The 16,661-nt window shown below is 34.9% G+C and overlaps 1 protein-coding gene across 7 annotated transcripts in view; it reads right to left on the reverse strand.

Moving 5' to 3' along the window:
* VPS13B (vacuolar protein sorting 13 homolog B (yeast)) overlaps positions 1-16,661 on the reverse strand; it is a 484,692-nt gene that overhangs the window by 225,737 nt on the left and 242,294 nt on the right. For all 7 annotated transcript variants that reach the window (XM_010577053.1, XM_010577052.1, XM_010577051.1 and 4 more), the window contains 2 exons: positions 14,828-14,955; positions 7,743-7,977 (listed from right to left, as the gene is read on the reverse strand). In XM_010577053.1, the coding sequence (XP_010575355.1) occupies positions 7,743-7,977; positions 14,828-14,955 (363 nt within the window). The remainder of the gene's footprint in view (positions 1-7,742; positions 7,978-14,827; positions 14,956-16,661) is intronic.

Raw genomic sequence — 16,661 nt, forward strand, 5'->3', positions numbered from 1 at the left:
ATCTTCTCACAGAAGCCACTCCTGCAGTCCTCCCTGCTACCAAAGCCTTGCCATGTAAACCCAATATAATCCCACATATGAAAACTGGGTCCTGGAGAAAGAATTTAAGCTCTGCAAGAGACACTGAACCGAAATCCAAAGAATGCTCGAGAAGTGAGGAAAATGAGACAATGAAAGATACGTGGGTAATTCTAAACAGATATGGCTTTTTCCTCTTTAGAAGTACAAGAGCATAACAATTCTTTCAGTTTGAGGTTTGGTTTTTTGGGGGTTGGGTTTTTTTCCCTCTAAAGAAAGTCTTCATCATTCCATTTATCAGATTTTCTGCTGAGGAAGTTGGGCCTTTTCGTCCCCACTTGAATGATGGACAGTCTGTGCCCAGCATGTGAATTTTGAATCCACCAAGAGAAACTGCCTGCCCCAACTCAAAGTAACATAAGAGTGGCTGGATGCAGTCTCAGATCCAAACACAGCAAGCTGGTGAGCATTCACAAACCTCAGCCTAGGCTGAAACAGTCTTCATCCTTGTACAGAGTACATTCATTTGGAGGACGAGAAGGAGAAAAGTTCAAAATTCAGATTACTTGGTATGAGGTTTTAGTTTTCAAGATTTGGGCCTGGAGTCATGGGTAAGAAGAGTCCAAATTAATTGAATACCCCAGAAGCATGGGAGCCAGTCTTGAGAATCAGAACAAAAGATGGCAGACAAGTACACGTGTACACTGGCATGGGCCCTTGGAGTCTCACAGGGCACTAAAGTATTCAAACCAGTGTATTTAAATAATATATGGACAGTGTGTTTACTGCCTGGTGTGGCCTATGGTCAATGCTGTCCTGCTGTGAAATCACAATACTAAGAAACAGCACAAATTAAGTGTTAACTGTGATTATTTAAAAGAAACTTTAGGAAAGTTTTGACATTAAAACAAAGCTGGATCCAAACATCTTTTCACCATATTATTTTAGTAAAAGTTCTATTGTTTCTTCCACAGGTGGCACCAGCAATAAATTTATATGGTGAGGAGACCATGTATCAGGACAGTCTCTGTGTCTCATCCTACAAAAGAACTGAAAACTTCAGTAGTTCATTTTGAAGCTATTGCACACTGAAGAATTCAGCTCAGCCAAAGTAACTTGAAAATATTTTGGAAAGGTTTCAGATTAGAAATTTTAAAGTAGTTAGCAATCTGTATTTTTTCCAGTTTCAGTCAGCCAAGAAATACAAAATATTAATTGTAATAGATGGAAAAAATTCAAATGCGAAGTCAACTCTATTGACATGTTTCTAATTACTACACACGAACTTTGTTTTTCTCTGTGACCACCACATTAAATTAACATCGTTTATATTTCATGGATTAGAAAGAAAGAATATCCAAAGAAAATACTGAATGTTAACTCTACTATGCTGCATACATTATCTACCTTAAAAGAAGAATGCCAATCAAATTTTATCAATGTACAGAAACCACAGTATGCTGAACAAACACTGTAGTAAAGATATGGCAAATTTACAACTATAAAATCACCCCTAATGTTATCAATTACCTCTTTTTCAGCTCCATACACACTATGTGACCATTATAAGATTATACTGGAACTGCCCACTTGATAAATCCTAGTTTTGTTGTTGTACCTCTGCTTGCTTTATTAATTTTTTCTAAAAAACGTACCTGCATTCATTTGCAGATTGAATTAATTATTTACAAAGTTTCATAAAACCAAAGTGTCTAAACATGAAAAGCAACACTGTTCATAGAATTTATTTAAAAAATATTTATTAGCAGGATGGAAGGAAAAGTTAGTGCCACAGATATTTTCTCTACATCTAACCTTACTATCCACATATACTATTGTTTTGTCACCTAATTGCTGAGATTCTTTTACACCGATATATTATAAGTAAACCTGACATTGTCTTCAGTGGAACTAGAGCTCACACCACATCTCTTACGGGCAAGATTACAAAAGATACACATGAAAGACCCCTAGTATGGTTGAAGATTCTGGTTAATTCCTGATCTACTGCTCTGATATATCCTTATTTTTAATTTCTTCAAACATCACTACTGATTTAAAAAACTTGAAAATGTATTCATTAAGATATTTTAACTGCTTTGATAGCTTCTTAGATTTGTAAATACCACTTTCAGATCTTTGGCAGTTGACTGACCCAATCACCAGACAATTTTCAAACAACTGGCATTCATAATTTATCTGCTATTTGCAACAGTTTAGCAAGTCCCCTTTCCTACAGAGTGTTTGAGTTATTTTTCCAATATATATAATTACAAATTTTTGCTATGTGCAAGTACTTTCTCTGGTAGTTATTTGATGCACTTTGTTTCTTACCTAGAGTTAATTCTCATCATAAGCCTTTCCATATGCATGACATACAATGTTGATAAATGTACTTAACTACTAATAATTGTTATATGTTTGCTCTCACTTTTATATGACACTTCTCTTTATCTTAAAAATCAGACTGCAGAAGTGGAAGTTGTACACAATGTTGTGTACACAATGTTGACAGTTGTACAAAAGAGAAATTTTGTTTGTTTAAAATAAGTAATGGTAGGAGAGAGACCATGAAAGCTTTATCATGCATATGATCTGGGATCTATTCCCAGACTTGCTAAAGGTATCCTTTGCAATCTTCAAAAAAGTTTCTTGACTACTCGGTCTTCATTTCTCCTTCTGTACTCACACTGCAGGGTCTTTACATGGATTTCCAATGCGCTTACATTCTCATGCGACATGCAACGTTTAAAAGAAAAAGATACTGCAATCATTACATGTTAGGTCACTGTTTTACTTCCTCCCAGTTGGGCAACAGGGAAGCAGCTGTATGGCTGCATAATCCTAGGTGCACCCAGTCGAAAGCCCTAAGGGCTCTGCCCAAGTCCAGGGCTCACTTTCAGCAGATGAGACTTAGTTCCACAGACTTCAAATGTAAGCACAAACACACAGGCTTTTCTAACTTAAACTCAGCTACTAGAGAGGTCTAACAGCCGGACACAACATTAACAAGTTGTTTATGCAGAACTTCATTGCTATTCACATACTGAAGAATGTCACTAAAATGTCAGAACTAATTTCATAAGATCATTAACCACAACAGATACGTTAAATACAATAATTACCATGTTTTACAGATGGTGACATTGAATATAAACTCACAGCACACTGTTTGAATGTCAAATATTCATCTTAAAATTTTCAGAAATTATTTTTCAGTTATTATATTGAAGTTGAACATTTTTTAAAATCTAATACAAGATTATAACTTCTAAGAATGGCAACATACTGCCACTCTACTTTAAACATTTAACTGCCTTTTTTGCAGGTTGAAGTCTATATGCTTCTGTTATATTGTAGTAGTTTATGACCTATACATTTCATTATAATTAATTCACACACTAGTACTAGAAGCCCTTATTTTCTATTTACCTACAAGTCACTTGACAACTTAGTGAGTTTAAACATATGCTACAAAAATCTGTGAGGTTACATAATTTGTCGTATTTCACAAAGGCCATCTCTCGGATTTAAATGTTTGGAATACAGTGATTTACATGATTGCCAGTATACATTCAGTAACCAGTTTAAAAACATGAGAGGAAACCAGGAAAAGATTCTAAATTATAATAATTAAAAAGGTAAGCTTCCTTCACCCAAAGCAAAATTTTAGTTCCCTTCATGTCTTCAATTTATTTTCCTATTATAACATTTTAAATTTTGGAAGACCAGCAGTCCAGAAGCCCGGATCATAACAACATATTTTGTCCAACTGTAAATTTATCACATTTTATCCTATCATTATAGGTTGGGACTTAAAGAGTATATGGATGAATTGTCAAGTATTTGAAGTTGGATTTATACAAGCATGCACAGGAAGTCACAACTCACCCTAGGTGGTTCTCTAAACATTTCAGTTCTTCTCAAACTGAGTTTCTAACTATTTAATTTCTTCTTAGTAACTATTTTACTTAAAGGGCAGCTACGAACAGGACAGAGGTCCCCCTCTTCACAAGGAGCCAAAATGGAGAATACAAGGGGCAACAGGTACAAGTTGCACTGGGAGAGTTTTAATCTTGATATAAGAAGGAAATTTTTTACACTAAGAACAATCATTCACTGGAACAATCTCTCCAGGGATGTGGGGGTTTTCAAGAAGTGACTACACTGGGTGCTGGATAATCTCATCTAGGCTCCCTTTGCCACAAAAGTTTGGACCGCATGATCACTCAAGGTCCCTTCCAACCTGGGCTGTTCTATGAATCTGTGATTCTGTTTTAATATCCTCAGTGAATACTACCTCATGGATCTATCATCTGATTGATTTGAACTATAAAGATAATATTTAATGTAATTAAATACATTTTTATGAACTTATTTAGTTGTACTTGTTATTCAACAGAAGTTCAACAGAATATCTCATTCTTTACATAGATAAATCCATTTCTGTTCATATGTTACTTAGTATGACTGAGCTAAATTACGTTTCTGAATCGAAGTACTGTACTTAAAATGTTCTTTTAAGTATTCCTACAAACTACAATTACGTCAGAAAAGAAATGTATCAGAAGTCTGAAAACAAATGGAAAGACCTGACTGTGGGATATTGTATAAGCTATTTTTACAGTACGTTGACATGTTGAGGTCAGTAAGTCTCTGTGAGTAGGCTGCAATATCCCCAAATGACAATATGACTATGCTCCCTTTTCCTTCTCTTTTAGGGTTTCGTATAATAAGAAAAATATATGAGTGAGCATACAGCTTTCTTAAAAGTAACATGCATCCTTGTGAACAAGCCTTTTACTTATATCTTCTTTATAAAAGAAGGAATGATTCAAAAAATAGTTTTCAGGAAAAGCAAGGATCAATAAATGTGATTTCAGAGAGATGCTAACATGTCTTAAGAATTATGGTATGTCCCTGAAGTCTTGTTCAAAGACAGAATGCAAATTAAGAAGCTCTCCCAATAAAAGTCCATAAAAATTATTTACCTCTGCATGGGAAGAAACAAAGAAGGTGACTTAAAAGCTTTGAAAAAACTGTTTAACAGTCTGTTTAAGGGGGAGTTTTGGCATGGGGCAACAGTGCTATTAGAAAATCAAAAATATCAAGATTGTGAGAACTTCTGTTTGGCATTATTCCCAGAGCACAAAGCCACACACAAATAAATTCCTTACCATAGCCTTTATCCCAAACAGGGGGATTCTTTTCTCTCACTAGGATCTTTCGTTCAAATCTGGGTTTGAAAAAATTCAAATGACTTCTTATTTTCATAAATGGTTTAAGTGACATCATCAGTTTAAAACAAAAAAAAGACTTTCTTTAAATTTATTTATCTTTCATCTATCACTATGATTAGCAAATTAGATCATTCCTACTGAAAGTTATCAGGAAAAACACATATATCATTCTCTCCCTCTTATTTTTTTTTCCTTTTCAGTTGGCAGCTACCACCAATATGACTTTCAGTATTAAAAACTACAATTTTATTTTTGTTGATGTGAGTTAAGGTGAAATACAAGAAGGAGGAGAAGGGTCCAATATAAGTGGCAGAACTAAGGGAGAGGGAAAAAACTGTTATAAATCAAAATTAATTTCAGATGGCAGGAACAGGAGTAGCTCCAGAATGTGCTTTTGACATAATTTTTCATAGCATACCCTTTATAATTGTTTATGTTTCAGCAATAAGTATGCAGAAAAAACTACATTTTTCCCAGAAAATGCTGTCACAAAAGCAATGGAACAATTGCTGCATCGTCCCCTCTTCATCTTAGAACAAATACACAAACCAGCAACAATTCTTTCCAAATAATATAGTTCAAGAATACAATAATGAACTAAGTGTACACCAATGTACTGGGTTTGGCTGCAATAGAGTTCATTTTCTTCATAGTAGCTAGTATGGGGCTATGTTTTGGATTTGTGATGAAAACAGTGTTTGATAATGCAGGGATGTTTTAGTTACTGCTGAGCAGTGCTTGCACAGTGTTGTATTTTCTGCTTCTCACCCCACCCCACCCCACCAGCGAGTATGCTGGGGGTGCACAAGAAGTTGGGAGGGGACACAGCTGGGACAGCTGACCCCAGCTGACCAAAGGGATATCCCCATTCCATATGACGCCATGCTCAGGAATAACAGCTGGGGGAAGGAGGAAGGGGAAGGTCACTTGGAGTTACGGCATTTGCCTTCCCAAGTAACTGTTATGTGTGATGGAGCCCTGCTTTCCCAGAAATGGCTGAACACCTGCCTGCTAGTGGGAAGTATCCATTTAATTCCTTATTTTGCTTTGCTTGTGCACATGGATTTTGCTTTGCTTATTAAACTGTCTTTATCTCAACTCATGGGTTTTCTCACTTTTACCCTTCCGATTCTCTCCTCATCCCACTATGGAGGAGTGATCAAGTGGCTGTGTGGTGCTTAGTTGCCCACTGGGGTTAAACCACAAGAACTAGCATTTCCATGAAATTTTACACTTGGTTATGAGGCTAGATCTCATGGATGCCATTAAAATAAACCCAAACAGCAAGACTCAAGACTGTTAGGGATACTTGCCTCACCTATTTCCAATACACAGTTTTTCACATGAATATCTGTAGAACAAGATTTTTACATCAGTAGTCCTTCAGGATACTGCTGCAAATCCATTTACCATTTACTTTGATAATTTCTAAGGTTTCTATTTTTAAAAAAATCATATTGAACATAAGTAGCTTGTTTGCACTTGCTAGGTCCTTTACAGCTTATCCCCTCCTTTCATTTCTCCATCAGCTGCAGAATGTTAAAAGCTGATTTTTCCCTCAAATTGGTCTACAACTCAAATCTCTATCGAATATTACCTTTTCAAATAAGAACTACAGTACTCTTTCTCATCCTTAGCCCATGCACAAGAGCATTTCCCTGTAAACACTTGTACAAACCTTCTTAAATTTTTTTCTTCAAATCTCTACAAAAACCTTGCTACAATCCCTATAGACACAAAACAGAACACAATTGTTGCCTATCATGATGACCAATAAAATCATTCTTTTCTTTTGATAGTCTGCTATATTTATTTCTTTTCTCATCTTACATTGAATCACAGAATATCTCAAGTTGGAAGGGACCCATAAGGATCATCAAGTTGAAATCCCTGCTCCTCACAGGACTACCTAAAACTAGATCACATGTCTAAGAGTGTTGTCCAGACACATCTCGAACTCTTGACAGGGTTGGTGCCGTGACCACTTCCCTGTGGAGCCTGTTCAAGTGACCAACCACTGTCTCAGTGAAGAACTTTTTCCTAATGTCCAGTCTGAATGTTAGTTCCAAGACCTTTTTTTTTTTTTTTTTTCCCCTCAAGCAAAGGTGGCATGAGAAGCTTCTCCTAACCCACCTCCTTTCTGTCGTGGAATTTACAACTCACCGCCCCTTCCTGTTGCATAAAACCAACTGTTTGTGGCTACACAGTAACTCAAATGACAAAACCAATGAAGGTAAAAACTGCACTTCTGAATTCTTTTGGCTTCAACAAACATACAAAACATAGCACAAAACTCTCTCATTGATGATAAGTTTCACTTTGATTTCTGTGGGGCAAACACTGTCATTAGTATTTCTAGCCATCTACATAACATACTGCTAAAAAAGCAGCACATCAGAAGTTTTCAAAATAAAATGAAGATAATTTTAATAACATTAAAAAATGGAAATTAAAGAGTAAGCTTTTTTGAGTTTATCACGCTACCTTCTTCCAGGATGGGTCTCAGCACAATGAATGGGATTTCCTGCAATGGTTCCATGTGTTTGTGTCCAGCGCTCATAATCTTTATCTGGGGCAAGCAGACAACAAGTGTCCCAGGCATACTGGCCTGCCCATGGTACCAGCTTCGCACAGTCCCAGGAATGTCACCCGACACAATAGTACTTGGGGAATGCAGGCTATCATTGGGAAGGAATACACAACAAGATTGCACTTCAAGCTGAAAAAACAAAGCCAAGAAAGATTTCTCAGAAACATTACTATTTTTCCCCCAGCGTGGAGTATTCATCTTGGTACAAAATCTCAAGTTACTCATCTATCACAGCTGATTAAAAATAGTCTTAGCTTTTAGTTGAATTAAGAGGAAAGATGACACAAAACGTTAGAAAATAATACATTCCTGTAAATTATGATTATGGCAGGGGAGGGAAGAAGTAGTGTGATTTTGGTCTGTAAATTTGGTCAGAAAGGTGTTGCCATATAAACCAAATATACATCTATCTACATTTCAACAGCTTTTTACAAGAAGCATAACTGAGTCAGAAAACGTTCTCACAATAAAGCTGAGAAAGCCCTCCTCTTTCTGTAGTTCATTAGCTTTTGTTAGCAATAGCTAAGTCTCTAGAACTAACCAACATTTTATATGCTGTTACTTTCTATAAAGACTTCTATAAAGCCTATTTCAGGGAAAATTCTGTCTTTACTTTGTAGTCAGGCATAATGAGCATGTACAAAAAGGTTAATCATCAGGTAAACTAGGAAAAAATAGAAACTTTAGTGAAAAACTGACTTTGAAACAAATGGATAGGTATATACATGCCTGAAGCGAAAGAGAAACAAAGTTCAAAAAGTTTATACAGCTTTTGTCCTGTTTTCATTGCAAATCAGAAGTAGCGCATATTGTTTCATATGAAATAGCACTTTTTTGTTCTTTATTTTCAAGCAATGCTATTACCCTGAAACATTTCTGACCATTCTGCCACCTCCACATGAGCTTCTAGCAAGGCTGAGTGAGCCCAAACCAAGAACTGAACTCATCACGACTTGTTAACTCAGAGGTGGTGTAAGCTATAGACTGTTAGTCTTCCTTGGCTCTTATAAGTAGTATTCTGCACCTGGATATCAAATAGCCCTAACAGCCTGCACACTTAAAACACTCTGTTAGCAAGTACAAGCTATGATTCAGCTCATTTCTTCACACTTTTTGGAAAAGTCTAGTGTACAAAATGTTGGACACAAAATGATATTTGTAGCTGTGATAAAAGAACATTTGTTTGCTGTAAACTTACTAACAGTCTTTCAATTTGAAATCATTAAAGACATCACAGCTTAGAACTGATGACCAAGGTTTGTACTCCATACCCTCCCCTGAAGGCTAATAGTCCCTCAAGTCCGCAACAGTGATTTGCAATAGAGCTGGAATTCCCCAGCACCATAAGTACTTTGCCAGCCTAGTGAGAACACAGATATTCATCTTTATTTCAGCTTTTTTGTGCCCTTTTGCTTAGACAAACTGACAAGAATTCACTGCAGAAAAATGTAAGTAGAATTTTGCACAAATAAATACATTGTTACATGAAGTCTGTGTTTGTTTCTAGTTTTAGAACTGTTTGAGTTGTAAAATGAAGTTAATTACATCTTTGATAAGTAGTTTATTGATCCAAGGTTGCAGAGTGTACTTTATTTATACTGCATGAAAAGCAACGGTGTATTGTTACAGATGTAATAGATTTGTTTGTGTTTTTTTTTTTTAACTGGTAAATTAGTCGTGTCAGTTTGCAAAGATTTTTACAGTGACACATTAGATCATTTTCTGGTCTATTAGTAATAGGTTGCAAGTCAAGGCATTGTTGGATAATGATAAATAGATGACAAAAGAACTTATGATCAGTATAACTTTTGTTTTATCAGTGCATTTGCTGAGTAAACAGTTTATAACAAATCATCCACTCTCCATATATATATCTATATCTATATCTATATATATATCTCCATGACGATTAACATCAAATGCTGCCTGGATATACAAACCATGTGGTAATAATAACCCCAAAATTCCACCAACTTGGAGAGATACTATACTTCATCCCATTACCAGCAGCAGGGTCTACAGGAGATGTTTTACAAAGTACTCTTGAAAAGATATCTCAATACTCAGTAGATTTTTTACACTTAATTTACTGTTCAGTACAGCTTTGTACTGAAGACAAGCTCTTCAAATCATTTTTGTTTTATTCTACTTTGCCATATCAATAATATTGAAGTGGAATCACAACAGTTTCACTCCTTCAAATGCCTGAGGGAATTTCCTGTTTACATAGGCAGCTACTTTGCCATTCAATTTCAAACAACTGAATGGGAGTTGGACCATGAATTTTGGTGGGATTTACAGGATGGCATCAGGTGCTCCATATGTAATACAGATTTGCTTACAGATATGGTTTGCTTACTTGTGTTTCATTTAAAGTTTTATATGAATAAATGAATTTTGCAAAACATTATTGCAGGATTTCAAAGGCCAACACGATGAACACATGTCGAAATTCCACATTTTAGGGCAAATTATGCAATAAGAAATTGCCAACTTGGATGCACAAGGGTTCAATAAGTGCAAAATTGAATTGCACCTGTTGAACTTCTCATAGGCAGATTCTGCTTACACACAACTATCAACTTCAATGGAATTTGTGTACTTTCATCTGACAGAATCTGGACATCTGTCTAATAACAAGTTCCGATGAAGGAATGGAAGCGTGCACCTAAAATGATGGAATTATACGTTGGACAAAAGTGAGAATGTGTGCTACAGATTGCTTCACCAATCGGAAAGTGCTTTAAAATATATGTAATCCAAATTCTTAAAATTATACTACATCAATAGCATATATTAAAGCTATCATATAAATCTTTTTACACTTTTTAAATAACTGTTAAACTGTATGTCTAAAATTGTGAATTTAATGTAAAATGTGACTGATTTATGTAACTGAATATAAATCTGCAGCAGTAAATCTTGCATTAATGTAAGGATCTGACAATCCAAGGGAAAGAAAATGAAGTAATCTGCCAGTAAGAAGTCCTCAAGCTGGGGGTCAGATCCTGTTCATGGAAACCATCTGGTTGGGACCCTCCAAGCCACACCAAACACAAATGATCTTTTAAAAAAATATCCTATTCATTAATGCTTCGCAGCTGCACTGAGTGTTACTTCATTTTTCCATGGCAACATCCTTTCTGTTTCAAGGATCTTATTTCAGTTTTGGTAGCAACGTGTTCTTTTGCCAATACTGAACACATTCATGTGTTAAAGAGAAGGAATTATTACAAATTCTTGAAACAGAATCACCCCCTATTTTCATTTCTATTATGTCAAGGCCTATACATGCTAAGTAATGTACACTAACGATAAACCAATGAAGCAAGCAGTATTTTCCCTTCTACTTTCTATAAGTTATGCAAAGCATAACACTCTAACTTTTTAGTAATATATAAGCCTAAAAAAGTGCAATTACTTTAAGACTCTTTGTATAAAGAGGAGAAAGTATTAGATTACTGAAATAAATGGGGTATTTTTAATTCAAATTTTATAAAAAGAGAATGTTTCTTGATAGAGAGAACAGTGCAATATATACTGCAGAACAATTAGGTCTTCTGAACTGAGGAGGGTGGGTGGGAGGGAGTAAAACAAAACAAGTGACACACCATAGCTGTCCTGCACAAGTGCAACAAAGAGGGACAAGAGTCTCTACAGCCTTTCATGACAGTGAAACCATACGGACATTCCCTTCCCTAACCCACATTTTATAGCTGTATAAACCAATTAGAGGCATTCAAGATGACCCACAAAGTGACACTCACATAAAGGTGTCTCCTGGGAAGTAGCCTCTCTCTGCATTAGTCATCATCCATCATATGCTCTTGGCAGAAAGGCTAATATGGTTTTCTGGAGTTTCAAGTACAGAATATAATCTTGCAATGACTCCCAAAATTGCAAAGAACCACTTTTACACATCTCATGCAGAGGTTCTGGTGTAGTCATTGTAAGACCATACCTCAGCCTCTGACATCCCAATTAGCTCTACCCAATTAGACCATCTGCAGTTGAGCCAGACACGCACCGTTTGTTAGAATTTAAAAAGGCAGGACAGAAATTCATGTTTTGAAGTATGACAAAAAGTAAAAATGATATGAATGGAAAGCAGAGCACATGAGTAAGAGAACTAAGAGAGCAGGCTACCTGTACAGACAAACGAGTATAATAAGGATCAGCTGCACTTTCTTTGACCGCTTAAAACACAATGTTTTAGTACTACACAGTATTCCTATTCTTTTGTAAGAAAGCTTGATTTTTAGAAGTTTTTATTTAGTTATGGAAAATTTCTTTTTTTGTCAGTTTGTGGTAAGTAACCAATTTAAGAAATCATCCTATCTCATAACTGCGGATAGCTGTAACTGCTAAGTTACAAGTCACAGAATCTCTTCCTGACCCATGAATGAAGACCACTGTTCAAAGAACAGGAACTCTAGTCAATCTCATCCTTACATTTCTGTTCTTTCAATCAATGTTTCACTTTGACTAAAATTTTGTACAAGTTATATGCTTTAAAGAAAATATTATTTTCAATAATTTCAGGAAACAGACTCATTTTTTTCAAGTAATTTCAGGGATATTTAAAAGCATCTGGAATATCTGGCTGTTGCATATGTAATAATTACACTCTTATTTAGTTGGCATTCATTGCAACATTACTCATTAATTCATTTGCTTTTAATACAGATCCTTCATTGTTCTCACTGGAATTCAGCATTAACAACCAATTAAAAATAATTGTGTTGATACTGCTCTACAGTTTTAGCAACTATTAGTATGAACAACACGTGAAAAGTGAGTATTACCCACCTACACAGTGTAGTTGCCAAAAACACTTCAAGGCTGCATATAAAATCCTACAACAACTAAATAATAAAAACAACTTTTTACAGGTAAGTATGAAGGTCTTTTCACTTAAATACTAATAGTCTACCAGAACTCCAATGCACAAAATCTTCATGCAATATTCTATCATGAGCAAGCCAGGGCTAGGGCTAAGCAAGTACCAGCTTTGGATCCAAAATAAACTTTCCAGTTACTTTGGTTCCAAACACATTTACTTACTCAAACTTCCACTAAAAGAATAATCCTTTGATGATTTTAAGTTATGAAGTTCTGTTTTATCTGACGACAACTACAGACTTTTCTGTTCTACACTCATGTTAATAACAGATCCAGGAACATGAAAATAGCTTTAGAAAAAACAGTCTAAGTGCTCCAGCATTTAACCAGACAAAATATTCTAGAAATTTGCCTTTTTCATGCCAAATGATAATAAAATACAGAAAATTTGTACGAATTTCATCTATAAATATATTTATGTGTTTAATAAAATGCATATTATGTAAATAAAATAAATATATCATACTGTACTTGAATTGAAAAACAGAGTCATAACCCTTTATTATAGTGAGTGTATTATGTCAGAGCAGAAATATATTTACAAATTACTCTGAGAAAACATGTGCCTATCACTGTCATCAGCTTTTACCTCCACAAAAAAACCCACTAGTTTGAACACAACCTTTTTTTTTCTACTTGGTAACAAGCAAACTTCATTTTTAGCTGGTCAGTATCTTAACCATTCTTCAAAACAAATTCACTTTGATGGTTGCTCACAATGTACGAGCACAATATCTTAGTCCTGATTCAATTTTCCCATTTATAAAGGATCCAGCTCTTCATCATCTTCACTATTATGACTCAAACTGTAAGCATTATTTATATAGGGAGTCTCATTGTGCTAGGTATCACCCAGACACATAACAAAAATACAGGGCTTCCTTCAAACACCTTACAAATTCTCTCTCTTGACTTCCCTTATCTAGCCATTTGAATCTCCAGTCATGACAACATTAAGAAAGAAAAGAAAACAAGCAAAATACTCATGAAATAATGATGAAAAAGATGGCTAAAAATGAAAGAGAGTTAATAGAAAGCATCTCCTCGACTTCAGTATCTTCTGCAACCTAGTCACAAGTCTGAAGTTCTCGCTCAGGCAAAACTTAAAATTTCAAACTTTCCAATATTTTGAACCCAAAGTACTTTCTGCATGAAATGGAAGTAAGACAGACACAGGTTCTGGGATGAACCTGTATACAAATAAATATACTTCTTGTTAGGAAGAAGGAACACGCATGCAACAATGACTTTCTGTCAGAAATAGGAGGGGGGTTTTATTTTTTTATTTTATTTTAACACAAAACCAGTTTTGCTGCTATATGCTGGCATACCATAAAATACCAATATCATAGAATGTACTGTTCAAAAGGTGCAGATTATAGTAATTCTAAATTAAGGTAATTTCTAAGCAGGCATTTGATATATACTTGGAAGAACGGAGTCCTAATTCCAGCATTTCTAGACCATCTAGTATTTGATCATGCAATCTTAACACTGGACTTCTAACATGGTCTTTTTTGTGTATAACATGCATATATACTGCTACATGAAAACTCTGCTTTTACTGATCAGCGATTACAATCTAGAGCAATCTGGTTTAATCCAAGTGGTCATCTATGAAAAAGTAGATAAGTAAGCAGCTGAGCCATGACTGTATAAGATCATATTGTATCATACACCCTAAGAAGGTATTTATCCTACACACTTTCCTCAAATATTTTTATAAAGGAAGGTATTCTGCAAGTCTAACTATGGATAAAAAAGTGTATAGCTATGTTTATAATACAGAAAAGTGTAACAAGCATTTTTTTCTTACTATAATTTTTTTAAGGATCTTCCCCTTAGATATAAAAAAGTATTTCAAAAACTAATATTCTAAGCCCAAAGCATTCTTTGCTTAATTTACCACAAATCTATATTTTATTTTTCATTCTCTAAGACTTTGAAACTACTGAAATAAGACAATAAAACTCAGGAGCTCCTTTAAAAACCCTCTAATAAAAAGCACTAGGATGCATAAAAAGTATCATAAAGTTTGGAAAGACATAGGTTTTTTTCCACTTCCTTTTCATCTTACCTGAAGTGTAAGGCACTTAACTGCATTCCACACTATTCCAATAAATTCCTTCATTCTTTCTTCAGGACTTCTGCAGCTTTCAGATGAATTCATCATGGTTTTCACAGGAAGTGACAAAGGACGAGATTCTAATGCAAATAACAAAACTCAGTTACAGAAAGAATATATAACTACGTAATATACTTACTGGTAGCAAAGAAAAAAATTACTGATTTTAAATTCTAAAAGAGATTTTCTCTCACTATGTATCTCACTATGGACATAATAATAGTATGTCTATTATTAGTTTTAAACTTGGCAATACAACTGTATCAGCTAAGCCTGGTGAGAAATGCAATGAAATGAAATGCCTAAACTTTTTAAAAGTAAACCACTAAGAAAATATTATGAAGAATGTTTGACCTCAGCAAATTAAGACAGTTTTCAAAGTGTGATAACCTATTTGGTGACGAAATAGCAATCCAAGAAGTTTTCACATACACTGCTGCCAGTGTAATCTAAAGAAGGTTTCAGTTTTCTAAACTCGTTGTAAGAAATGAAAGACAGCCCATATTAAATCACAGCCTTTGATTTGTTTTCTTTATAAAATTAACTTAACAGAAACTTGAGCATGCTTCCAAAAAAAGGCACAAAACTTAAAGCATTTTCTTACTTTGTCAAGCTTAAAGGTACTAAAGTATGAAACATTTCAGCAAAATTCAATGTTTTCTAGTAAAAAGAGAAATTTCCTTATATTGTTAGTTATTTAATAACATGAATATATTATTATGAAGATTTTAGGTAACAGAAGCGTTTAATTGCATACGAGCATAATAGAACGTCAAAAGAGCACTAGTGAGGAGATCAAGTAGTAACTACAAATTCATTAAAGACTATGAGTGGTACATAGTTCCTCCTGTCATCTCTCTCAGAATATCCTCCTTCTTGTGTTTTGGGATACTCACCAAATTATTGTCAGCTTCTTTAATGTTTTCAGTTTTGGCCTACATGTTGTTGAGCTGACAAAACTGCAGGAATAAATTATGAAGTCTTCATGACTTCATTTTAAACTAAATTGAAATCAGCACAAGTGTGACAATTTACACCTCCTAATTATACAGACTGTGTATACAGATATCTGTGGCATACAAACTACAGAAAAATTCTTAAAACAAAATTATGCTATCAACTTAACTCAGGTGAGCAAAAGTAAATGCCCCTTGACATGCATCACTGGGTCTTCAGTCAGTTTTGATCATGCAAGGAAACATGCAAAGATTTAAAAATGAAACACCTGAGAGGTGAATTTCTGCCAAAAGCATGCAATGTTAATGCCACTTGAGGAATTAATTTATGACGTTTTTTCCATCAAGGCTAGCAAAGACCAGAGTTGATTAATATTCTAGACAAAATCCTTCAACAAAGAGTATTTTAAATGATCTGAAAAGAAAGAGAAGCATTAACTTTATTAAACTGATGGAGAATCAGAAGATTCAAAAAGAGAGGTAGTCAAAAGAGTGGAAGAGAATTTTTATCACTGCCGTATAGTTAGTCCTTTCAGATATTCCTGGCTCCAATGATGGCTCTATTAGAATGATAAAGAACAAAAATTGGATCATGAGAATGTAAAAAGCATGACATTTCAGGATTGTTTGTTGTCAGCTGTGCTGGAGAGGCAAACAAGTAAATTGTTCATATGGAGAAACAGAGTGGAGCAGCTATTTCATTATATATTCTTATGTGGACGCTTTTATGCCATGCAGTGAGTATTCCATCCACATTATGAATGCATTAAGTTAAAACAAAGACATTCAGTGAGGAATAGCTGTACTGCTTTAACTTAGCCTACCTCAGT

The sequence above is a fragment of the Haliaeetus leucocephalus genome, unplaced genomic scaffold (assembly GCF_000737465.1).
Source record: "Haliaeetus leucocephalus isolate CR32 unplaced genomic scaffold, Haliaeetus_leucocephalus-4.0 Scaffold555, whole genome shotgun sequence".
NCBI lineage: Eukaryota > Metazoa > Chordata > Aves > Accipitriformes > Accipitridae > Haliaeetus > Haliaeetus leucocephalus.